Source organism: Nakaseomyces glabratus, chromosome L (assembly GCF_010111755.1).
Source record: "Nakaseomyces glabratus chromosome L, complete sequence".
In the NCBI taxonomy this organism is placed as follows: Eukaryota; Fungi; Ascomycota; class Saccharomycetes; order Saccharomycetales; family Saccharomycetaceae; genus Nakaseomyces; species Nakaseomyces glabratus.
In genome coordinates this window covers 276,196-301,764 of record NC_088962.1, presented here as the reverse complement: position 1 = coordinate 301,764, position 25,569 = coordinate 276,196, and the positions used below count along the sequence as shown (strand labels likewise).

The 25,569-nt window shown below is 36.1% G+C and overlaps 8 protein-coding genes across 8 annotated transcripts; 4 read left to right on the top strand and 4 right to left on the bottom strand.

Moving 5' to 3' along the window:
• Nucleotides 1-1,336: 1,336 nt before the first annotated feature.
• Nucleotides 1,337-2,269, top strand: GCN4 (amino acid starvation-responsive transcription factor GCN4; the record flags this gene model as incomplete). Its single annotated transcript, XM_448878.1, has 1 exon — nucleotides 1,337-2,269. The coding sequence occupies one exon, from the start codon at nucleotides 1,337-1,339 to the stop codon at nucleotides 2,267-2,269; it is 933 nt and encodes a 310-aa protein (XP_448878.1).
• Nucleotides 2,270-13,557: 11,288 nt separating this feature from the next.
• On the top strand, nucleotides 13,558-15,471 carry MIT1 (Mit1p; the record flags this gene model as incomplete). The annotated part of the gene is made up of 1 exon (XM_448877.1): nucleotides 13,558-15,471. One exon carries the CDS (start codon nucleotides 13,558-13,560, stop codon nucleotides 15,469-15,471), a length of 1,914 nt encoding a protein of 637 aa, XP_448877.1.
• Nucleotides 15,472-17,147: 1,676 nt separating this feature from the next.
• GVI51_L02211 (protein disulfide isomerase family protein) lies at nucleotides 17,148-19,154 on the top strand (the record flags this gene model as incomplete). Its single annotated transcript, XM_448876.1, has 1 exon — nucleotides 17,148-19,154. One exon carries the CDS (start codon nucleotides 17,148-17,150, stop codon nucleotides 19,152-19,154), a length of 2,007 nt encoding a protein of 668 aa, XP_448876.1.
• Nucleotides 19,155-19,243: 89 nt separating this feature from the next.
• On the bottom strand, nucleotides 19,244-20,116 carry VAB2 (Vab2p; the record flags this gene model as incomplete). Its single annotated transcript, XM_448875.1, has 1 exon — nucleotides 19,244-20,116. The coding sequence occupies one exon, from the start codon at nucleotides 20,114-20,116 to the stop codon at nucleotides 19,244-19,246; it is 873 nt and encodes a 290-aa protein (XP_448875.1).
• Nucleotides 20,117-20,580: 464 nt separating this feature from the next.
• GIM4 (tubulin-binding prefolding complex subunit GIM4) lies at nucleotides 20,581-20,916 on the top strand (the record flags this gene model as incomplete). Its single annotated transcript, XM_448874.1, has 1 exon — nucleotides 20,581-20,916. One exon carries the CDS (start codon nucleotides 20,581-20,583, stop codon nucleotides 20,914-20,916), a length of 336 nt encoding a protein of 111 aa, XP_448874.1.
• Nucleotides 20,917-21,198: 282 nt separating this feature from the next.
• WBP1 (dolichyl-diphosphooligosaccharide-protein glycotransferase) lies at nucleotides 21,199-22,485 on the bottom strand (the record flags this gene model as incomplete). Its single annotated transcript, XM_448873.1, has 1 exon — nucleotides 21,199-22,485. One exon carries the CDS (start codon nucleotides 22,483-22,485, stop codon nucleotides 21,199-21,201), a length of 1,287 nt encoding a protein of 428 aa, XP_448873.1.
• An 826-nt stretch (nucleotides 22,486-23,311) lies between these two features.
• IRC22 (Irc22p) lies at nucleotides 23,312-24,049 on the bottom strand (the record flags this gene model as incomplete). Its single annotated transcript, XM_448872.1, has 1 exon — nucleotides 23,312-24,049. The coding sequence occupies one exon, from the start codon at nucleotides 24,047-24,049 to the stop codon at nucleotides 23,312-23,314; it is 738 nt and encodes a 245-aa protein (XP_448872.1).
• A 631-nt stretch (nucleotides 24,050-24,680) lies between these two features.
• Nucleotides 24,681-25,304, bottom strand: MET14 (adenylyl-sulfate kinase; the record flags this gene model as incomplete). Its single annotated transcript, XM_448871.1, has 1 exon — nucleotides 24,681-25,304. The coding sequence occupies one exon, from the start codon at nucleotides 25,302-25,304 to the stop codon at nucleotides 24,681-24,683; it is 624 nt and encodes a 207-aa protein (XP_448871.1).
• Nucleotides 25,305-25,569: the final 265 nt, after the last annotated feature.

The following is a 25,569-nucleotide window of genomic DNA, read 5'->3' as shown; positions in this document are numbered from 1 at the left end:
TGCAGGAAGACGTACTTTTCGCAATCTTATCTTATTTCTTATAGACTGATTTTATATAGATAAGAGAGACCAAACAACACAGCCAATGAGAAACTTTGAAATCCACCTCAGATGCAAACGTAGCTAAATTGCTCATGGTCCTGTCTGTTAGCCTTTCCCGGCCTACAAATGAAGAAGACTTGCAACAAATAGAAGGCGTACGTTAATGTTGGGTGTTTAAAGAAATAAACCAAGAGATGAGTCAATTCTAACTTGCAATCTTTTCCTTGTTCCATGCATCGGTGTCCGGCTCATTCTGAGTCTTGTCTCACTACTTCCCATCTTTCCGAAAATGGAATTTTTCTTTTAACTGGACCATCACCACCATTTTTTTTTCAAGACATCATACACACACACCTTTTCTCACAGAAACAGTAGTACAGTTGAAGTACAGACAGTGTTGGAAAAATAGTGTGATACGTGTGAAGGTACTTAGAGTGACAAATTTTTTACTCCTCTCTCTTTTGGTGCAAAGTATAAATACTGAAACGAAAAGTGATGAGGTTTTGATACCTTTGTCCTTCCCTTTCTACTGTAAACTAAAGAATGTCTTCTTTTGGCGGCTATTTTTTTTAGTCAATTCTTGCTATTTATTTTTTTTTCTTATTACTTTCTTGTGTTATTTATTTTTTTATAATGAAAAGAAACCAACAATAGGGACAAATAATAAAGACTTTACAATAGAGGGAATTTACAAGAAGTGTTTGTTATATTAGATTTTAGATTTTTAGGTAGACGAGGTAATTAAAGCAATAAGTTACAATGTCTTACTAAATTTATTTTTTTGCGTTTAAATTTTAAAAGCCCCCTTTCAGATTAGATATATTTTAAGTTTTTTTCAATTAGAAAAAAAAATCACCCAAAACTTAAAAAAAATGTGTCAATAAGAAAGATATACTATATCCCCCCTCTATCTTTATTATCATAATTTTTTTTCAATTATTTTTTACTCCAAGTTATAAAAATATGTTGAGATAAATTTTATTATTTTTCCCCCTTAACCTTAGAAAATGATGAATTTATAAAGAATTTTTTTTACTCATACAGAGAATATTTTCTTTAGATTTATTTCCCCACAAGAATAAAAAAGTGAACAATCCCAAAAGTCACTCTTCTAAAAAACCAAATTTTTTAATATGCCGTGTTAACCATGATTATTCAAACTGTTTCCCCCAGTTTTTAACTTTAACCTATTAAAAGAAAAAGAATACCGAATATTATTTACAAAAGATCGATTAAAACAAGAAGTTTATTATATTAATTTTATCAGTTTATTATTTTGCCCAATATTAATTATATGAAAATGTACGTCGCTCAATCAAATGAAAATGTTACCAAGGCAGGTGTGCCTGAATTCACCAACGACAAGAAAGTCGTCGTTGGTGAATTGGTCTTCGGAAAGTTCAACCAAGACCAACAAGCTATCCTGCGTGATGACTCAAACGCCGCAAACAACAACTATGGTGATACTCTAATGGACCCTACTAATGCTATTCCTACTGATTTCTTTGGTTCAACTATCGACCAGCACTTCACCAATGACAACAATGACATTGATGCCGCTGTGGTCGATGCTTTTTTCTCTTCAAGTACTGACTCAACTCCAATGTTCGACTACGATGATAACCAACTGGCTGGTAATACAGTCTCAGGTTCTTCTGACAATCCAGAAAACTGGACTTCTTTGTTTGACGATGATGTCGAGATTAAGGTTGAGGATGTCTTCGGCGCTGATGCCGCTGGTGCTTCTATTACTCAGTTTGAGCAACAGAAGCCTGAACCGGTCATCGCCATCAAGCAAGAAGAAAACTCTATGGGTCACAACCTGATCATCCCTAAGACGTCTTTCTTGCCAACACCCGTGATTGAAGATGGCAAGCTTGACTCATCGATTAAGAAGGCCAACCGTGTCACCAAGAAATCTACTGTTGGTTCTCCTGTGTCTCCTTGTCTATCTTCCGTTAAGAAAGATGAGAAAGTTGATCACTTGGGTGTGGTTGTTTACAACCGCAAGAAGAGATCTCAAGCTTTGACTCCAGTCATTCCAGAAAGTGACGACCCTGCATCTTTGAAGCGTGCCAAGAATACCGAGGCCGCCAGAAGATCAAGAGCTAGAAAGTTACAAAGAATGAACCAGCTTGAGACCAAAGTCGAGGAACTATTAAAGAAAAACAATGAGCTGGAAAATGAAGTTAGACGTTTGAGGGGTTTACTAGGTGAGTCTGCTTAAAGTCAGCTTATCTTGAATTCTCCTTCAAAACGTATAAATTCGAAAAGCCATTAGTTGTCTTGAGTATTAGTCGTAGTAGACTATTATGTTGCTTTGATTAGGTAGATAACTACTTGCTACTAAAAATACTGAGATTTTAATTAATTGAAGTATATATATAATTATAAATATTACAAAAAAAAATATAAAAAAAATATACTGAACAAATAGGCATCACATAGACAGGAATTCTTTTTAATTCCAGAAACGGGTACGTTGGTATCTCGTGACCACAGCAATCTATACAATCAGTATATACTTCAAACCAAAATTATATATCACTTACTACGTGTATTTATACCAAGCATTTTGACAAGATCCCTGAAAAAAAGAAATTCATAATAGCACAGCCACCCCAGTAGAAAAAAAGGGAGACACGAGACCAAAGCAGTAAAAGTCTGGAAATGGTAAAGGAAAACTAAATTTTCTGATATCAGAGAAATGCGGGAGATCCGAGATAATTGAAGATAGCTCATAAGAAAATGGTGTGGACAAGCAGAAATTGATTACATAAACAAGCTTTTCCTTCGCAACTTCGTTTTCCATTTCCTCCAACTTTTGTGTGCCTGCGCTTCTGTCCTTCCGAAAGGGCAAGATTTGGAACGTTGGGACGGTTTGCCCGTATTATGTGAACATCAGATAACTCCATTGAGCTGTAACAAAGTCTTCATAACAAACTATTCTGGGTTAATCTAGCATTGGTATTTTAAATGGAACTGGTATGCAACAATGGTTTAGTATTGGCATATCGTTAAAATTTTGGGAAAGAGCCGCTGTCGTACTGTTATTGTGCAAAAACATATTATGAAGAGCTGCTTTTGGTGAACAAAATGTTAATAATATATACGTAATCCAATTAAACAGTGGGAAAAGATGTTATTTGAGTTGTGATTTTTAAGTACACTGTAAAGCATTGCTTGTATACCAATATATCCATGCTCTAATAAACTATGTCCTAGTTTTTAATAGCAATGATGTGACGATGACGAAATAATTGTCATGGGACAAATAATTATGTCTTAATATTGCTGTCCTGATTTCAATTACAGGAAGACCGGAGCAATAATGTTCAGTTGGAATAAAATCAACAAAAGTTACTATATTAAGACATATTGAATAAAATCACATTCTAAAGCATATGTTGCAGACTTTGAAGTATGTTTTGTCAAAATACAATTTTGTATAATAAAAGGTAAGAAATAGTGAGATCATATTTGTCTTAACCGATGTTTCTTTCCATATTGTTATGTCAACAGTATAATTCCAAAATTGACAAAATTCTGAAAAGAGTTCTACTTTTAGTTTATCTACCTGTACATATCTCATTTACGTTGCTGTTACATTTTTTGCCGCAAGTTGTGTGAATACACCGAAATAACCCTCTCGAGTAGCGTACTTTATCCCCTCAACTGTTGGGTTTCACAGAAGACCAGCTTCAGTTGTTAAAATCGCAGTTTCCACAATACAAAAATTAAATATGAAAAAGCGTATAATCCATAATTCAGGAGAGGGTGGAAAGCAGGGTCTTATACGACGTAAGCAAGCCCCACACTTTAAAATCAATATACATATCCTTAGTGTTTGATGGCTATGAGTTCTGACTTGATAGAACAGACTAATTATATGGGTTGAGGGAAATTAGTCATTTTAATCTTGACCACAACAATCAATCCAAGTACTAACACATTAAAGCTCTTATTTTTTAACGTCGGGCTTATTCTTAAATAAAACAGAAAATATTTTGTTAGGATTAAACACCGGTCCCTCAACAAACAGTTAGGTGCTTTTGTTGTTCTGTGAACTTATTTTCAAAATTCCAACAGTCATAAACTCGGGATATGCCGAAAATTAAAACTGCATGATTCAAGCATAAATGCGGAAATTTTAAGAAGGACAACGACATAAGCCTTCTTAATTCTGAGAGTCATAATAAGATATAGATCTAGCCAAATCATCAGGCAATATTTCGTACTTATCATGTTATCATACTATGTACTAAATAATAATTAAATCAGTTGAAACCGCCATAATGGCTTGTGAAAAAATAACAAATGTTTCCATAATGGCTGTCAAATGCGCTTCTACACGGATTTATAGTAGTAAGCCACATAAAGAAATATTCTAAAATACATATTTGTTTACTACGCAAACAAATCAATTTGTAATTATAAATGTTAGTAAGAGGCTTGTAATGAAAATTGCTAACGGATATAAGGTCCGGGGGTACATCGAAATGTATGTCTAACATAAAAATGTTTTTAATCTGGTAGAAGGGACGTTGAGGGTTAAACTTTTCAGGCAAACAGTGAAAATATATATCAGAATTAATTAGTGATTGACATTTAATCTAGGAAGATACACATATAGGTATCTTATACTATCTATCCTTAACTTTCGAGGAACAATTTACAGCAGTTGATTCCAGATTCTTGTAACAATAATGATAATTATCTATTTGTGTGTTTAATGCGGTCTATTAGGCCGGTTTAGAGTGCAAATATCAGCCTCTGCCTTTGTCATTACAGTATTTTACAGAACAACTATTTGACTAAGCTTAGTTAGGACCTTTGGTTTAGTAATGTCAATAAGGTAATGTGATATTTCATACTTACCTTAGAGGACTTTTTTTCAACTACATATTGAGGTGAGACTACAAAAAGTACGCATTGTAGCTTATATAATATGTCTTTGACACTAACACCTAAATTACGCATAAAATGGTTTTTTTTATTGTATGCCTAGTGCTAACTATAGATCATTGAATTCTTGCTGGTTTAGTTTTCGAATGTATGCCAATAATAGAGCTGTTTATTAACCTTGATCACACTACACTGATGTTTTTTTCAGCACGAAATCTTAAGGATTTAAACAAGATGTGGTTAATGAAGTTTGTTACTTTTTCTTCTATTCAACAAGTTTTATTGTGCACGGTAGAAGAAAATGGATACCTAACCTCAATACAAATATGGTTTGAGATAATCTGGTTCTCCATTTTTCGCTTTATTTTTAGAAACGGCCTCTACTAAGCCAGGAAAATCTTCCCTTAAGTATGTTATATGTTGCATGTGATAAAGTTTCTCGGACTTTGATGATTTTTCTCAAAAAAAGTGTCGATACGGCATGTTCAAAAATTCAACTTTGGTATTGTGTCTAGAATGTAGATACGTTGTTCTAGACCATAGACAAATTACATATATGAGCTCTTACTAGTTAAGTTAAAAATAAACTGAAACGGCAAAACATATTCTCCATTTTTGTTTAAACAAAATACATACAGTATGATTCATAATATCCTCAAAATACGAGATTTGAATAGTAAATCATATAGTAAATAATGACAAAGGGCGACAAAATGGTAATACGGATCGATTCCTATGATATGGTTTAATTTATTTAGTATTCTCTGATATCATACTCATTTGATTGATTGAACTCCACAAAGTGCATAAGCCTGTTACCAATGGATTTGTATGATTTGTCTCCTACGTAGAGAAAGCTATAAGTGCCAAATAAATACTTGTTCAATTCTGTAATCGACAAACAGGTCTTGATCATTAATTTTCACAAGTTGCGACTAAGTAACATTCATTTACTACAAAACTAGTACTTTTTCAAACAAATCACAACGGTTTTCGATAAAACCCGGATTTAATCTACATAAAAACAAATAAAATAGCCTTGAAAGGCAAATTAGAGATGTCAAAGAATATTGTACCTTTCGACAATAGGTTTTTGATTCTCTAGCATTTTTGCTTGAATCCATTTTTTAATACACCAACTCATAAAAAAAATTGCGGTTGAATCTTGAGATCATTTTGTCAGTTTCTGCTACAAATGTTGAGGTGGATGTTGCGATTCTATATAGACAAAACAAAAGCGCAAAATGCCCCTTAACAACTTGTATGAAATTGCTGGCTTTAGGCTAGTTTTATTGTTGGATAGGTATCCATATCCTGTAATTATTTTCTCTTGTTTTTCATATTTTATTTGCCTTCATAAAATACATTTTGAGGGAGAAATGTCTGCATTGTTTTTTAGTAATACAATGGAAAGCCTTATCGCCCATAAAACTGCTGATTAGATAAGTTTCGGGGTCTCTGCGTGATTTTACAGTAAACCAAAACATTTTGTATTATCTAAACATTTTAATTGTCAATCGAGACATTTCGTTTCAGTTTCTATATATGGCCATATTTAACGTAATTATAAATACCTTCAACCTTAATCCTTATCCGTTGCTGTTGGCTTCGTGATTCTTGTTCTAGCTGCTTTGATGGGAATTTTGTCCTAATGACACTAACCTAAATCCCTTTAGAACTTCTGTACAGAGCTCATAAATGATTCTAACCCTTCCGATTCAATCCAGACAACAGCGAAATCTTTTGTATGTAGCGATAGATGTTAGATGTTGAAACCGCTAAATTTTTGTCATCTCTAGTTTGCACCAAGACAAATTAGTGTAAAATGGAAAGTATATACCACTTGTGTGCAACATGCACTTATCTAAGTTGTACCAAAGTATCCTATTGATCCTTTTTTTCCCCAAGAATCTCAAATTACCTCGGCTTTCTGAATAAGATAGGAGGATTATTTAGTTCCTCAGTAAGGAAGGTTAAGAATTTCCCGGCGGTTTTACTGAAATAAGAATAAATGCCTGTGTTTTAATACTTCTAACAATACTATGTAGTAGGACCTTTGTCTACAACTGCAAATGCATATCATTGAACATTAAATGATACAGAAGATAGCTGAAAACCCTTTAATCCTGAGTATTCATAGTCTTAAATGGAAATAAGAAAAAAACTAACTCCAGTTTAATATTTGGAGCGCTACATTTTCAGCCTCCCTTTTTGATGACACCCGACTTTTAACTCTTGTTAATTTTGTTTTCGGTTTTATGATTTTAAGTTTTAGTTTCTATTCATACCTAGGCAACAAAAAACCAAAAAAAAACTCAAAAAGCCAGCATTGGTGCTCCATTTTCTTACCATTTTAATATTGTCTTAATTTTAATTATAAAAAAGTGTAAGTATGATTCTATTTGTCTTTATAAGAAACCTTTTTATTTGCACGCTACTAACAATGTTGCTGATGTATGTACTTGCTTTTTGTTTTTCATTGAAGTTCTTTGCAATGCTGTATTTTTGTACCCTTAACATTAGCACTGCAAGCACCCTAGTACTGTATTAGGAGGTAGTCTACAAAGAAACATGTCTTACTCTACAGAGCTTCTAAACAAACTTTTGTGGTGGTTATCAAGGTTATCCGCCACTACTTGCTCCTATCAGCGATGTTGTTTTTATCCCATTTTTTACTTCTTTTGTTGCAACAAATCTCGATTGTTCAAAAATTCTGAGATAAATCATTGACTTCGGATAAAAAGAAAAAGGCGGCTCCTAATCTTATGTAAAATTTATACCACCAAGTCATGCTCTGTGATATAGTAAATTGTTCTCCCATGAAAACATTATGATAAGGGTAAAAGCATAGCTAATAGCCGAAAAGCTAGCAATAGAGAAAGCCAAAAGATGGGAGAAAGAAAAGACAATTTGCGCACGATTCTAGCAGAGCCTGTAGAGGAAACACGCACAACGTCTGGAGAATAAAGAATAAAAATATCTGAAAGTTAATCGTCTGTGCACGGAACCCACGGAAAAAGAGTGGGCTGTTTTGAGACGGAAGAAAAGGTTCCAGAGTTTCGAATATATCTTGATTTTGATCTTGATTTTGATTTCCCCACCCCCTTGCCCCTGCTTGTTCTGGAAGGAAAGCTAGAGAATGGAAGGAGACAGCCCGAAAATCTATTGCTTTTGAAAAACATCCGTGATGCTGTGGTTCCTTCAACAGTGACTCCTACAAACGTGTCTTAGTAAGTTTTTAGTATGCTATATTTGTGGATCAAGCCTACCATTAACACGTTTAGGGTATTCCGTTGGTGACTGCTCTTCTGCGTTGTTTCCACAGCAATCCTGCTTACTTCTTCTACATTGGAACACCCATTCTCCGACTTCTCTCGCTGTCTATGTAAGGGTATTCCATACTTTTCCCATACACCATTGCTGCAGGGGAGGGGAGTGGGGGGGGGGAGGACCCATTGGTTTTGACTCCATTTCATTCGTATCTAAACTAAAGACGTTCCCGCAGTTGTTTGTAAGCCGAAGAAGTAAAAATACAAAAAAGGGATTCGGGATTTCCCCTTCTGTTGACTCCTTTCATTTTTGGCTTCCTTCTGCCTGCTTCTTATCTGCGTTACCTTCTCAGGACACAGCAAAATGGATTCTCTGCGGCTCTCTTCCTCTTTTCTTCTTCTTCCAACCATCACAAGGGAGCACATTTTTCTCCTCCCCTCTCCGCCACTTTCTCTCTCTACACTGTTTTCTGCGCCCTTTTTAAAAAAAAGCTTTGTCCCATCTGGTCATGCCATATCGTCTTCATCCGCTTGCCGTATTTTTTTTCTTCTCTTGCTCTTTTCTTTCTGCCCGGGATCTTCTTAGCTGTCTTTCTTTCATCGAAAGCATCTTTGACATCCTGCATATCTTTCTTAATAGCATTCGGTACTTTCCCTGTCCCTTTCTTCGAGTGCTTTCTGGCAAACTACTCCGACAATTTCTGGGCCATCTCCCCTCGAGTGAATCGTTTTTGATTTTCGGCAAACGATTCTAGGTGTAATTTGGGTTTTTGTTGAAGAGACATTTTTTCCGTCTCTCTCTCGAACACTTGAACACTTGAACACTTCAACACTTCAATGGGGAGGGGGAGAGGGGAAGGAAGGAGGGGGGGGAGGCGAAATAAGCAGATTTCCTGTATCTGAATTACGAGATAATTTGCATTTTGACAAAATTGCACTGTGCGAAAAAGGTTAAAGTCTTATGGCTTCGAGGAAACGTAGGAAGAAAATAAGTCTTAATGGATAAAGAAAAAATGGAAGATATGTTATTTCATAATCAGCACGGAAATATTTCGGAAACCAACACAAGGGACACAAGGGGGATAAGTGCAATTAAGTTTGTGTAGCACACGCAACTTGGGTTCTTTCTCTCCCTGGGCACTAAGCAAGTGGGATCGAAACGTTAACTTCTTCTAAAGGGAGAGAAAGCTTTTATCTTTTTGTACACTTGCCTTTTAGCTTTTGCAAGTTTATGAATGCTAGACGGATTTGTGTCTCTTGGCAACCATTATACCTCGCTTCGAAACCGAGTTTATTCTACAGATTATTTCCGCTCTTAATAATCAAGTTATACCAATCACATAAACGCAACAACAATGTATCGAAAGGAGAGAGAAATTGACTACATAGATGCTGTGGCTAGGTGAAAGAGGTAAAAGACCCGGTATAGCCCATTTCTAGAAACGGTATTTGACTCTTCTTTTTGCTCCTATGGTATACTACAATCCCGAAAACGAGCATGGCTAGAAAGGTCTTTTTATTTTTTCTATATTCAAGCTTATTATTTAAGATCTGTTATTTTTTCCTATTATTGATTGAAAAGGATTTCTTTAATTCCTTTGTTCGTTTCAGGATAAAAAATTCTTGCTTCTGCTTCAGCATACAAGCAACCATCATATTTTTTTTTGTTTGAATCAATTACCATTTTTCTTTATCTGGTGAAGGTTTACTGCGCCTAGGACCATTTCACAAAACTAATTGGATTTATCCAAGAAAAAAAAAGTCATCGATCGACATCATCAATAGAAAAGGCACATTAACCTCAAGCATCGGTAAAATCACAAGAAAGAAGGCAATTACTGAAGGCAATTGTACTTGATTATTTGATTATTTGCTTATTCCATTTACCTTCATCTTTTATCGGCCGGATCTCCCTTTTTTTAACATTCAATTGGTATAAGAACAGCATAGTTGAGCTCTTGAATCCACTTACTGGAGCTGCCATATCGTATATTGTTTCTTAGCTGGTTATTGTTTTCATCTTTTTTTTTTGAAAGAAGGTAAAATCGAAGAGGGTTAGAAGTCAATATTAATTTTGGTAGATCAAAAACACTAGGCTACAAAGACTATTATTGAGCAATCAAGAATTGTGGTTGAACGTTTGCTCTGATTCTACCATAAACTTATACACTGAATTACTACTACACTTGGTTGTTGTTGTTTTCGTGTTAATTTCGGACAATTACTTGATATTTTTTTTTATCTTCAGGAGATAAGAATTATATATCGCTCTGAATTGGCTCTTTACCTCAATAAATATTGTAACCGGACAATTTTACAAGGTAATTAACTCAACTGAAGGACTAGATCATTTCGGATCGCCGCTTGAATTATTAATATTCACTGCCATCATTTTTATTGAACTATACTTTATTGTTCATTGCGAAAACAAATCTGACAGGCACAGGCACCCTACCATATTTGTGAGATCTTTCAAAAGAATTTTGTTTCCTTTACCAAAGTTTAAATAGTTGAGGATAGTTCTAAAATTTCCCCTATCTGCTAAATATCGAGCATATTCATTGTGGGGCTTCATCAATTCATTTCCATAGGGGGACTAAAGAAAAAGCTTGAAAGTATTAAACCTATTTGTGCTTCCTGGGACACGATCTGTAAAGCAGTTGTGATCAACCGAAATTTCTCTTGCGATTCTAGACAAAGAGATTAAATTCGAATTAGTCGGCTCGTATTTTTCTTTTTTTTGCGACAGTAACTGTTGCCACGCGCATTAAATTCTAAACAAAACAGCGGCTGATAGTTACATTTTAACTACAAAGGGCGTTCCTGAATATCTAGAGTCAATTGCATAATTGTGTTACTGACCATTATCTAAGACTTTGAAATAGTTGAGGTATAAATTGAACCTTCGCAATTTCATATTGGGAGGCCGGATTTTATAGGATAACCTCATCCATTTTTTTTGAGTTTCTGTTGACATTTTGATTTGAAGAAAGGTGACACTTTTTGAGTCTTTGCGATCATTTCTCACAGTAGTTTACCGATAGGCTTAGCACCCGATCAAGAGACTTTACTTACTGTAAGCACTCTTCAAAAACTTGGGGTGGGTCATCTCACTGGAGAATAGGAAACCCATAGAAATTGTTTTTGTACTAAAAGGTATCAGCTCCAATAATACAATTATTTGAGATCACAACCTGATTTTGTGCACTGGAATTTTTCTTTTTTTTTTTAATTATTTTGTTTGTGGTTTTTATTTTTAACAAGAGGTAGTACCGACTTTAAAAGACAAAAAGAGGTGGATATTCTGGACTTCAAGAAATTTTTCGCTGCTCTGTCTATTTTGTCAGAACCACTCCATAGCCTATTTTGAAAAAAAGGGTAATAAGGGCAAAGCTTCCATTTCTCTTTTCTTTATTTTTTTTCAATAGCAAAACGCACAATATATCCTACAACTGTGCTGCGTCTCTTTCACTGCACCATCGGTTGATTCCATTCCAAATTTGCGTTTTGTCTCTGTGTGTGATCTCTGTAAATTCTATTTCTCTCACAGAGTCTCACCTGTCTACTACAAATCTTTTTGAGAAGGACACTATTTTTTTGTTTCAGCTGGTCATTTCTCTACCTTGTTTACCACCAATCTTCTTTTATTTCTGCGCACTTTTCCTGCAGGTGTTGAAAATATCCGAAAATTATCTCAGATTTTTTTTTTGGTTTCCTTCGTCTTACCTGAGCAAAGCCGGTTGAAATATTTATTTTTTAAATTTTTTTTTCTTTTCCTTCTAAAGCGTATTTGTACGGTGTTACGTCTGCGAGGCATTAAACTCTCTCCATTCCCATAAATAAGGTAGCAGGAAAAAGTAATAATAACGTAACCAGAGAATAACAAGAAAATTCCTCACTGCTTTTGTTTTCTTTTTTCATTCTTCCCTGCGAGCCTTAAAAAAAAAGATAGATACATTTTACGATCTCCTGCGTGTTTCATTAGTGGTCATTAATTTTTTTCAGTTGCTTTCCTTTGCTTAGCTAACTCTTTCCTTTCTGTTTAAAGAATACCTATTCCTGTTGCTGCTTCTTACTGCTCTCCTCATTTCTTCGGTTACTCTCTGTTGTTTTTTATTTTGGTTTTTGTCGAATTTTTAACTTGAGTACTGCCTTATTACTGTGAAGTAAGAGTTTGCTAAAGGTAATTTTTTTTCTTCTTTCAAGAACAAGCACGAGGTAATTGTGGGTTCATCAAATATTATCCACTTTTTGCCAGAATCAAAGAAGAACAAGCAAGTTTTACTGGCTCATAGAAGACAGAAAAAAAAAGTCGTTATAACATAGCGCATTACTGTTGTGTTGTTGATTTTTTTTTTTTTTCGACATCTCTTTTGCTGTCATTGAAACTTCTGTACAACAATACTCATCACAACTGAAGTAAACGAAACTAAAAAAAAACCAATCGACTGTTCAATTGTACCATTGGTCGTGTGTCTCTTTTATTTGCACTTTGCTCTATTCTTTACTGAAAAAGAAAGAAATCATATTTTTCTTCCATTCTGAAGAATATTACCAAAGATTTCTTTGTATTGCTAAGATTAGTCGCAACCAAGCAAAAATTCTGCTAGATTTATTATTCCACTTTTTTTCTTCTTCTCATCATTCTTCAGTAATCAAGCAGTAGTGAAGACAAAGAGGAACAAGGAGCGAAAAAAAATTATAATCAAATCATCACAGATCACAATTTCAAAGCAAATATAATTGTAGAAGGGAAATTCGAGGGAGAAAAAAAAAGATATAATAAAATAAAGACAAGAACTTCAGAAAGTTATTCAATCTCTTTATTTCTTTCATTACTACAAGTACCAAATCAATTGCTAAAATACATTCAATCAATTGATATTGTTATTATACAAGCACAACTATAGGGTTATAAGAAGCATTTAGGGATTTGATTTAGACATCGTCTTTTTCTTGATTACATTGCATTGACCCATTTATTATAATAGGAAGATTCAACGCAAGCTCATTAAATCTCAACTGTGTGAGTGTTACTTTTTCTATTTATTTTATTATCTTTGATAGTCTAATAAATTAGAAACCCAGTAGCAGCTGCTTTTGATCTTGTGAGTAATTGCATATTCCATCACCCGTCTTCCAAATTATTGGCGGGATATCGTCAGAAGGCTTTTTTTAATAGTTAGCATAAGTTTGCAACAGCATACACATTTTAGTGGAGGGACAATAATTCAAATTATTGTGCTTATTCGGAGAACTTTAAAAGTAAACAAAATAAACAATTAGTCAAAATACTGGGGATTTATCAGAGAGGTAGGGTACGAATAAAAGTTAAAGTGAAATGGACATATCACCGACCTTTAAAGGGTACATAGAGGATGAGAGTGATGTCTTACTAATATTACAGGCGACTTTAGATGGTAAGTTACAACAAATACCAAGGAGACCTTATGAAATTGAGAGACCGTATCTCATTGTTTCAGGGAATATTTTTGTATTTGTCGAAGAAATTTCAGGCATAAAACGGTGGACAGATGGCATATCGTGGTCACCCTCTAGAATAACGGGAAAATTTCTTGTATACAGAGAACTTGATAAGAGTGGGGCCCAGCACCACACTCAAGATTTTGATATCAACTCTCCTGCAAGCATGAAGTATACAGGTTTGATAAAGAAGACGATATCAGTAAAACTAAGAAGAGCCCCCTTCCACCTTTTGGAAAATTTTCATATTGTTTCATATTATACACTAAGCGATGTTCAGGAAAAGAAAATACTAAGTCCGAAGCATATACCAATTTTTAATGAAGTAACTCCATCGGGTGAGTTGATTAAAGCAATGGAAAATACGACACTGGGGAACGTTAAAACTTCGTCCTCCGGTGGACATTCTTCTCATAAGCATTCGCCATTGGACAGTCACGAGAAACAAACTTCAATTGCTTATGGGAACTATAATGCACCAGTTTCCACGAATAGCTTGTCAATGGGTAACCCGGTACCCAATAATAGTTCACATTATTTTTATTCAGCGAATGGTTTACAAGCATATGGATCAAATGGTACAGCATATCAAGGTCAACCATATGTGCATCTATCGAACAATAACTCGACAAATTGTAATAATAGTAATGAAATGCATAGTTCTTTAAATTCGCATAACAGTGCTGGCGTGACCAATAGTGGATTAAGCTCTGGACAAAAAATACCTGGATTCCCAGGTGGCGGCTCTTATTATTATACATATTCCTCCTCGAGTGGCAAACCTCAAGATATGAGTTCATCGACATCTCCACGTCCACTTTTGGTTAAGGGTAGCACATCGATGAGCAACAATAATACAGGCTATGTCGATCATATCCAGCAATCAGGAGGGCCAGCAAGTTTGAATGCTAACACGAGTTTAGGGAATGCTACTCCAAGCTCTGGGAGTGTAGCGGCATCTATTCCGCCTTTAAACACTCCGTATTACTACTCATCAACAGCAACTCCAAATAATATGAGTAATCCGCATTTCTCAGTAGTCCAACAGGGAACACCATATCATGCTATTGAAGGCAATACATCTATGTCCTCTTTCCAAGGTCAAAAGGCAACGAATAGTACAGTACCATATTTGTCAAGTGCAAATGGAAATCCAATTTATCAACAAGTATCACGAAATTATTCCGGAGCTGACACATCGATGAGTCCTTTAAACCATACGAGCTTTCAAGGCTATCAATCACAGGTCGGTATCAATTCTAGCGCGGCATTAATGAACGGCAATCTATCTGGAAACCATTTAAATAAACAAGGCAGTAGCGTCACACATCAAAATTTATCTGAACAACATGCTCCGCAAAATCAACAGTTGATTGGCAGTTTTAGTAGCCAAGGATTGCCTCACTCTCAAAATTCCTACGCACCACAATACTACTCTGGACTTCAACAAGCATATAATTCCAATCTTGAGAAAGGTATTAGCAAGATTGCAAGCACCCCAAGTCTGCCTCAAGTTCAACAAAATACTGGAAGTACTGTATCGAATTTGGTAGGAAATTCGGCACCAACCCCGAATATACTTCCATATGTGAGTTCAGGTCCCACGCACTCGTCTTCGATGATTGTGCCGAGTACTGCAGCAACAACGCCTAGCACACTAACTTCTGTCAAAGGGCCTTCATCTTTACAAGTCAATAATTTCTCTCATGCAACAATTGATAGAGGGTATCAATATCACCAGGGGCAAGTTCCTAACGAAAATAGATCTTAATTTATTAGTTGTGGAGACCATGTTATGTCTTCTCAAAGCTAAATACTAAGACTACACAACTTAGCATGAATTACAAATATGTCAAGCTATATGTGCATACCAGGTATAAATCAAGTTATTTTTAAACATCTTAAGGAAGAAAACGAGGTATATAATGGCTCATTTTAAAGTAGCATGAACATTTTTAGTTCGCTCTTTTGTATGAAAACAATTAAGTACAAGAATTTTAAAATGGAAAATGCTAACCATAATCCTGGATACGATCTAACAATGCTTGAAAATTTTTAAATTTGCTTTTGCACTGTCATTTGAGTTTGAAATCTGTAGTAGTTATCTGTTAGAATTAATCTGAATTTGAATATTCAATTTTTTGCTCTGTACAGAATCAATTTATGTAATTAATAGTTTCAACAGTATATAATTCACGAAAATACAAAAAAACAGTCATACTAAGCCAGCGATACTGGGAATATCAATGTATAGCCCTGGAATTAGCAATGAACAAACGAGGGGATTTAACAGCATCATTAGGATAAGATTAGTCCCTTCAACTGAACTACCACAATATTCTCTTATCATTAATGTCTGAATAACCGTGAAATTCAAGTATATCGAAATTCTCATATATCGATAAGTGGCAGCTTCGATCATTACATGACTCCACCGTATTATTGCTGATACGAAGGAAAAAATGGAGAGATAATAAAATGATTACGTAATTAGCGGATCTTCGTTATTCATAATTTTTGTTAGTATTACATAATAGTATTTTGAAAGGCAACCCAATCAGAGCAGCAACGCTAGCGGCAAAGAGAACTCCCTACGCCAATTCTCAAAAAAGAAGAATTTCTCTATACCTGCTATTTTTTTTCTCTGTAGGCACTTCTACCAGATTACCCTTTTGAGAACACTCATCTCTGCGTTTTGCAACCCAATCCCAACAAAAATAAAAAAGTGAGCCCACAACGTTTTTCTGCACCTTTCGGGGTTCACATGAGGCACCTTTTGGCCCTTCCAGCTTCTTGTAGACCCTCTCTCCATAGGAATATCTGTGCAAAATTGCTCCCTGTCATTCTCCTCAAAAATGTAAGGAACATGCAAAACGTGCACATATACTTCCGATATCAGCAAAAATGATCTGTCAGAAAAGCAGGTAGAGAGAGCTGTTAGGAAAGTAAATAAACCAGGAAAAGTGAAAACGCGTAGGTAACTGTTCTGGGGTTCTTTCGGTTTGTCAATCTGCTATAGTCATTGAATACATCATTATCACGTGAATATGAGCATCCTCTACATAAGCTTTAGGGCTAGCTACGGCTCCTTTTCTGTTTTGGAATTAGGGTTTTATCATTTTAATAGGGTATAGAATAGGGTTACTATATTGAATGTGTCCCACACAAATACTCCTATAATTTTCTTTTAACCGTAATAACAAGCAAATCACAACATTCTAAACAATATTTATTCTTGGTTAGTGTATGGAATTATATTCTGCAGACCATAAGGAGCAGCAGAGGCGTTAATAATTAACCTGTCTGGAATTAGTAAGATTATCAATTGCTGTTGCTACCAAATATAAGTTGCTCTTTCAATTTGAATACCAAATAAGGGATCAGTTTTTGATGCCTCCATTAACTAAGGGCACTTACACTAATTTTGATTATTGAGTTTCTTTTAAAATGCAGAACATATTTTTCCAATTATTTATAATACTATTCACAATAGTACGAGTCTACAGTGAGGAAATATACCCAGACCCTCTATCGAGCAATGACTTTTATTCACTGATAAAGGATGGAAACCTTCATCTAATAGAGTTTTATAGTCCTTATTGTTCCTATTGTAATCATTTGGCTCCGACTTGGAAAAAGACCTGGGAGAAAGCCCAAGAGATAAATTTACTTGCTAATTATAACGTCACACTGGATAGAGTTAATTGTATAGAAAATGGTGATCTATGCTATGATGAGAAGATCGACTATTTCCCTAGCTTTAGGTTGTATGGGCCTTCTGGCTTCATCAAATACTATCCCGAGGATGATAAGAAGACTGTTAATGAGTTCTTAAAATTTGTGAAGCAGGCCTCAAAGGATAAGACGAATTTCCAGGAAAAAGGTCAGAAAGATAAAAGTCTGGCATTAACAGAATTAGCCTTTAACGAATTGCTGAATGATCCAAACCTTAACCATCCATATCTAATATCCTTTTGGCCAACAAAACAATTGATCAGCACAGATGATGATATTGATTTTGAAAATTGTTATGAATGTTTGCCATTCCAAAGATCTTGGAATCTGCTATCAAATACCTTAGATGAGAAAAACATTAAGACTGCACATGTGAATTGTGAAAGTGCAGTGAATCTATGTAAAGCAATGGGTTATAAAGATTTGACAGAGATTAAGAACCATAGAGGTGATAGGATGGCCAAAGTTGCCCTGCTCGTACCTGGTAGACCACATTCCAAGAATAAGGTCATTAGATACAATGAAGAATACTTTACTGACTATTTAAAGGTCAAGGATTTTGCAATTAGAGGAGTTGAAAATGCAAAGGTACCTGATTTCAACTCAAATTATATTAGTAATTACCCAGTAATTGATGTTACTAGCTATTTCGAACCAGAATCTACAGATTTGGAGTCCTTTGTTATATACGTCAATGATAGATTAGATGAAAGTGATGATCAGCTTCTGGATAGTCTAATTGAAGTTGTGAGTAACGCAGAACGTACTACACTTTATAAGGCTAATGTAGAAGATTTTTACGCCGCAATGGGGCCAGAGCTAGAAAATTTCTATGGGAAATATTACAATGACAAAGAATACACATTCAAAGATCTAATTCAACTGAAGCTATCCACAAATTTACCTGCCATTTACTATATTCAAAAGGGTCAAATAAAAACATCTATTTTTCCTGTGAAAAAATCCTTGTCTAATGATAAATTCACTAAAGGTGTTCAAAAGTGGCTTAACTTATTTAATATTCCTTTATTGACCGACATTACTTCTTGGAAATTTAGTAAGCTAATGAACTATGATAAAAGCAATCATAGGTTTATATTAACCGAGCTAGTTGATACATCATTAATAGGTGTTGATAAAGAAATTGATTCCAAACTGCAAAAATACCATGAACTTCAGAATATTTATGAGATTGAAGTGGATAATTGGTATTTGAGGCAAAACTCTCTGCCTGAAGGACAGGAACAAAGGAAAATAGCGATTGGAAAATTAAGAGATAAACGTAAAGCAGGTTTGATTACTACATTTCTGGACATTTCCGAAGCAAAATCCTTTGCAACAAGAAATGGTCTTGTTAGTTCAAGTAGGCAATATGAAATTGGTGACGTGATTATCATTGATAGGGCTTCTGGATATGTTTACAATAGTTACAATGATGGAGAGTCAATATCAGTTACGAACACGAATAAAATACTGCATGCTCTATTATCTGCACAATTTAGTATTCCCGCGGACACCAAATTTGCAGGTAGATTGCTAGGCTCGCCATTCCCTGGACCATTGAAATTCATGGATACGATACACCAATATGGTGTATTTGGTTATATTACCATACTAGTTCTGATTGCTCTGCTGTGGAACTTGAAAAGAATTCTGAAGTTGACGAAAAGGCCAGCTAGTGTATCCAATGGGATTCAAAAAGACGGTAAATATTACTAACATAGCCATTATTGTGTATATAGATATTAATTAGTATTAGATACAATGACTAACTTTCATAATAATTTCATTAGTAGAGGATCTATAATTTACGTTATTTCTGGTGCTATTATTGATTTAGTATCTGCTTTGTAAGAATCTCTTGCTATTACTGGCTTGGCGTCAAGTGCAACTGACGGTTGTGCCCGTTGTTTTATCATTGGTAATATCAGTGTTGGGTTTTTTATTTTTACATTCGAGTTTATTATTGATCTTGAGCTATTGTCGGTGTTTTTGGCTTTATCAACTGGAATAGGATTTTGTGCCTTTTCAATGCTAAAGCTTAGAGATGACAATTTCGATTGTTGTTCTTCTATGTCGGGTGAATTGTCCTCATCGGATGCAGGTAATGTGACATCAGTCGTTATTTTCGAGTTATCCTTACTAGTTTTGTCACTATTTTGACCTTTATTGTAATTTTTGTGAATAAGATCATATAGCAATGGATAATGTCGCTTTGTGATTATGCTGCTATTAAAAAGACTGTCGCCGTCCAAAGAAGACGTGGAATCAAAGCTTATCATATTTTGAATTACCATATCTAGACCATTTTCTATTGTTTCGATATTACTAGCAAGTTCATTTACGTCATTTTTATACTTTAGAAATAAATCTGAAGTACCTTCATCATTCTGTCTGTTTCTCCTGTGTTTCAATAATTTGTGGTAATGCTGATTTATAGATTTGAATGAAGATTTGAGTTTTTTTTCTATCTGGTCAGTTTGTTCTATCTCTTCATTTATATCCTTCAATATATTCTCATTAACATGGGTGATATCAGTTTTCACTTGTTCCCATTCACTTGATACCGACTTGAATATAGCCTTGTATGAAAGTTGACTTGATTGAGGTAGCTTTTCCAAAGCTAAAAGCTCTTTATATTCAGACGCTTCAGCTACGGTGATAAGTGGTTTATTGTCCATGTCTTTCCACCTTCCAAATGCTGATATCTATCTGTATTCTACTTTGAGGTTCAACTAGACTGTTCTATGTGGGAAGGACTGTTTAATGTTCAATATATATGTCTGAGCTCTAAATTTGTGGATGGAAGTAATGGCAATCCTTAAGTAGCAGTTGTTCCGAGACTATATGCATGCAACTACAATGGACTTGGTATCAATCGTGTTTTTAACTTCTTAATGCCCCCATTATTGTGCCTGGGCTGACTCGATGATCCAAAATTGTTATGACATTTTTCAGTGAAAAAAAATGAAAATTGGCAATAATAAAGACCAGTATTGTAACTTATTTAGACTTTGAGATACGAAATATGGTATTGCTAATAAGATAACTACAGATTAGAAAGAGCAAGTTGCTTTGACTTTAGATAGATTAATTGGTAGCAGTAAACTCAGCAAGGTAATTGATAGCAGTTTCAAAAAGAAAAATGGATCAAAAGACAAATGCATTTCAGATAAAATACAATGACTACAAGCAAACTCTAGAGACGCTTCAAGCCAAGATAATAGAGTTGGGACATGACAAAGATGAACATGATGTTGTTTTGTCGACTTTGAAGAATACAGATGAAAACAGGAAGTGTTATAGAATGATAAACAGTGCTCTAGTGGAGACTGATGTGAAGACTACCATTCCGATCCTAAGTACAAAAAGGGCCAATCTAGAAGAAGCCATTGAAAAGATGAAGGCGGAACTAATAAAAACTGCTGAGGAATTCGAAAAATGGAAGAAGGACAACAAGATTCAAGTTGTTAAGCAATAATAACCAATAGATAAACCTGAAATCTAAATTACAATTTCACAATTGGAGTTTTCCCACCAATTGTCTGCATACTTTATTCTATAATTATACAAAAACTTTAATAGTTACATTCAAATATCTCACTTTTTGAATACATATCGACAGCGATGGCCAAATAAGTATCTAAAATTTCCTTAGGGTTTAACGGTAAATTTAAATGTATTTATATTGATTTATACACGATAATAATACTGTTCGTACTCGACAAAGTATTGCATAATGTCAAATAGCTCTAGCATTAACTCATTCAGTCTTTTTCTCGACAGACACAGTGGTGTCTTTCTTCGAGGAGACTACAAATAGTACTACGAAGGCAATCCAAACTAGCATAGTACCGTAGATTGCACTTAGATAGACCCAAGAGTTGGAAATAGTCCAACTTCTTGGATATTCATCGTTAGCTAGATGACGGATAGCTCTGACATCAGATTCGTGCACAAAAGACAAACCAGGTCTCTTGTAGTCAGTTAAGAAGGTGAACATACCGTGACGGTCTGGTAGTTTAAATACGCCTGTGGTGTAGATAATGGAATCGTTTGTTCTATTGATTGGTTCCATAGTTATACGGTAGTATGGGTCTACTTGTCTTAGTTCAAATTGAATATCTTCTCTCTCAAATGGGACCCATTTCTCACCGTTCCATTCACTAAAGGAGATCTCGTAAACGATCTCATCAGTCACTTTGTAAGGCTTTTCATCATACGTCAATCCATTCACATGTGAGTGGGATACTTTGCTTGTTTTAATGACGGCCTTCTCACCGAAAACCCATCTGGTTATTTCATTCAAGAATTTGGCATTGGTATCAAAGTTCTCATTTAGGAAAGCGTCACTGCTACCAATCCACAAGGAGCGAGCATTTTTATAGTTTTGATGACCGACTACAGAAAAACCTTGAGGGCCAGTAGACCAAATATCGTCCTTTGCATTGATAACATAAGATTTTCTACCAGCTGGAATAACTGGAATAACCAATTCGTTACCTTCTAGCAATGCAGTTGTACTTTCTCCAAAAATGACTTCCTCGGCAGACGTAGATTGGTAGACTTCCTTATTGACAGAGACAAGTGGTAATCTCAAAGCTTGGGATTCATCTTGGAAGTTATCAACGGTGGTATAACCCTTTGCTGGTAAGTGTACACCCAATTGAGCCCAAAATAGACGAATGGCCTCGGTGGCTGACTTTGGAGAATACAGAGTCATGATATTACCGCCATTTTCGTAGAAGTTCAAAAGATGGTTCATGGATAGACGCTTATTCAGACTCTTAGTGGTAGCTGGGAAAACTATCAAGTGATCATATTTCTTCTCCCCGGCGTCAAATAGCTCCACATTAACGGATTTATCACTGATTTCGATGACATCAACGGTCAATTGATGACCTTTTAGACTATCCAAATAATCAGAGTAGTTCTCTATATCATTTTGACGTTGATCGTAAACCACTAAGGTACGTCCACCGTTAATACTGGCAGCTCTTGCCAAGGTGGATAGAAGGGCCAGAAACAGGTTAATGAACAGTAGTTTCATGTCAAAAATCTTTCAAAGTATACAACTTCTCTTTCAAAGATCGAACAATTGAGACTGTGTATGAAAAAAAGGGAAATGAAATAAGTTCTCTATTTTTTAACTGTCTCGATTCTAATGAGTTTGCCTTCACCTTTTGAAAGTACAGTTCTCGTTGGGCCTATTTTTCAGCACTGTAGAAAGCTCTCAAATTAGACAGGAATGTGTTCCGATCGGTTCAATTGCTTCTGGGTAATTGGAATTGTAACCACTAAATATGAAACTATAATCTACTTTATGGCTACTGTACCCAAGGAAAGGCTTGCATTCATTGAATTGTGATTCCCACTGGTGATTGACGTTGGCAGCCTTTGCTGTTCCCAAGTTTCATTCAGAGAGGGCGACTTTGTTGTCTCGTAGCTAATTATGTAATGATTGGCACTAATATCGAAGTGGCTTCCCAGCAATTGCTGTGCTTTATATTATATTACTTGATATGTTGAAGTAGAGCTGGCTGTAGGAAGCTGTAGTGGTGTTGAAAAGCTTAGAGGTGGTTAGTATGACTGTCTGAATTTTTGTTAGCTATAGTTTTTGGCACTTGATTTAGTTTGTTTGTAACAGCTTGCTATTACATGGAAAATTGGATTTTATTAAATTAAATATTACTTACAATATAGACTAATGATGAGGACCTTGATTCATTATATAAACATCCACACCTTATCCTAGCCATTCTCTTGTAGTAGTCCAGAGAGGGCTATCTTCGTGGGACTAGTGAGTCTGATACAATATAGTATCCTCTCCAATGTTGCCTGAAAAGGTAGTCAAAAAGTTATAAGCTTGTGAAAACTTATTTCTTGTGAACATCTGGCAACCAGGATTCGTCAATCTTGGCTGGAATTGCTTCCTTCTTCTTAATCTTCTTTGGTGGAGCGACGACGTTGGAGTAGAGGTATACAGTACCACCAACCAAAGCGATGAGGACGGCGATGATGGACAAGAAGCTTGGGTCAAAGATAGAGATGGATTGGTTAATCAAGTCCAACTTGAATGTGTTGGACATGACTCTCTTGACTTCATTCTTGTCCTTGACGTGCAGCAATGGCAAAATGTAGTATCTACCCTCAGTCAAGTTCATGTCGATCTTGTGTCTTAGAGTGCCAGTTGCATTTGGAGCCAACACAATTTCAGTGATATTAGTCTCGGTCAAGTTTGCAACGTTTCTTTGATCTACCTCAGACAAGACAGCACCGGAAACACCGACGATACTGTAGGTCTCCTCCTGGTCCAGGTTATGGATTGTGTAGTTCAAAGTGGCAGTTTCACCAACTTCAAATACTATGAAGTCCTGCAAATCGGCAAAGGGTTCCTCCAGCAAGTCGTAGTTGACTTGCAAGTTGATCATCTCCCTCTGCTGCTGGGCACCCCCCATTTTCTCCTTAGCAGCCATATAGGCTTCGGCCTCTTCCATGGTCATGTCCTGGCCTTCGATGTTGACCATCACATCCTCAGCGTTGGCTTCTTCTTGAGCCAACACATTGCTGACACCAGCCATAAGCGTCATCAAACCAATATGCAAGAACTTCATTTTTTTTTCAGTTGTTCTATTTGTACTCAATTGTTCAAAAAGGGTACCTTTCTTTCTTGATATGTAGGTGCCTATTCGCAGAAAACTCAATTTCTACAACCTAGAATCCAGTAGTCGAGAACCTCTTGCTATTGTCACATATATATATGCATCATATGTTGGAAGGACCACCCCATGCTGCCATTACTGTTCGACCTCGACGATCCAACAAAGGGACCCAGCAAAAGTTCCAAGTGACAAAGAACCCTTGATACGTCAGCAGGACAATATCTGAGGTAAATCACTTCGCTGGTCAAATCTCTCGAGGATTGTCACAAAGCAATGGAAAACTGTCAAAATGATCGTCTTGGCTATGCGTTCGTGCAGTTGCTTCTTAGTTTCAGGCTATCCGAAAGTAGCGAGGCGATATCTTTCACTGCGAATTGCCATACCATGCTGCTATAACTGTGATTCTCTCTCATATTAACTATTGAAACAAGTATTAAGCTATAAATATAAACATCGAATTGCGATGTCCACTATGGTCGTTCAATATTCTATATAAAATAAAGTATCGTGCAAATTGTGGGGAGTTAAAAGTACTGGAAAGTGTGTCTAGGCCTATTATTCTAAGAATTCCATTTGTACATTATTATATGGTGTTGTCTGGGATGACTTTTTCCTTTGTCAAGTAATCATAAATGATGGCAGCGCATTCCTCGATGGACTTCTCGTTGGTTCTCAAGTGCAGTTCTGGTGAGGCCGGCTCCTCATATGGCGCAGAGATACCGGTGAAATCCTTGATGATGCCCTGTCTGGCCTTCTTGTACAGGCCCTTTGGGTCTCTTTGCTCGGCGACTTCCAATGGGACGTCTACAAACACTTCGATGAATCTGAGACCCGCCTCTTTGTGCAGTTCTCTTGCTTTGTCTCTGTCTGTGCGGTATGGCGAGATGAAAGATGTGATCGATATGGTGCATGAGTCAGCAAACAACTTGGACACCTCGCTGATTCTCCTGATGTTCTCGTTACGGTCCGCCTCAGAGAACCCCAGGTCCTTGTTCAAGCCAAACCTGATATTGTCACCGTCCAGCCTGTACGCAGACAACCCTTTCTGCAAAAGCAATTGCTCCAGAGCACACGCTATGGTACTCTTACCGGACGCACTCAGACCAGTCAGCCAAACGGTACACCCGTCCTGCTTCCTCAACGCCTTCCGCTCGTCGTAACTCAAGTTAGCATGCCAAGTAATATTCGTAGCCTTAGTAACAGTCATCGCGTTCTCGGTTGTCCTCTCTCCACTCAGTGTACTACTGTTCTGTCATAGACTACTACAAATTCTAAATAGCTTTACAGCTTAGAACAAGAAGAGACGGTCCGCCATTAATGCCTGTGCTATTTATACTAGTAGGAACCAAACTGTGGATGGGACTAGTCTTGATAACTGTGTTCCCAGAAGCTGGTTTTGACCAGACTCGTTCGACCAGAAACTCAAGAACCCACCGCTCGCCGAGAGACATAACATCAGCATCTGTGGCTTC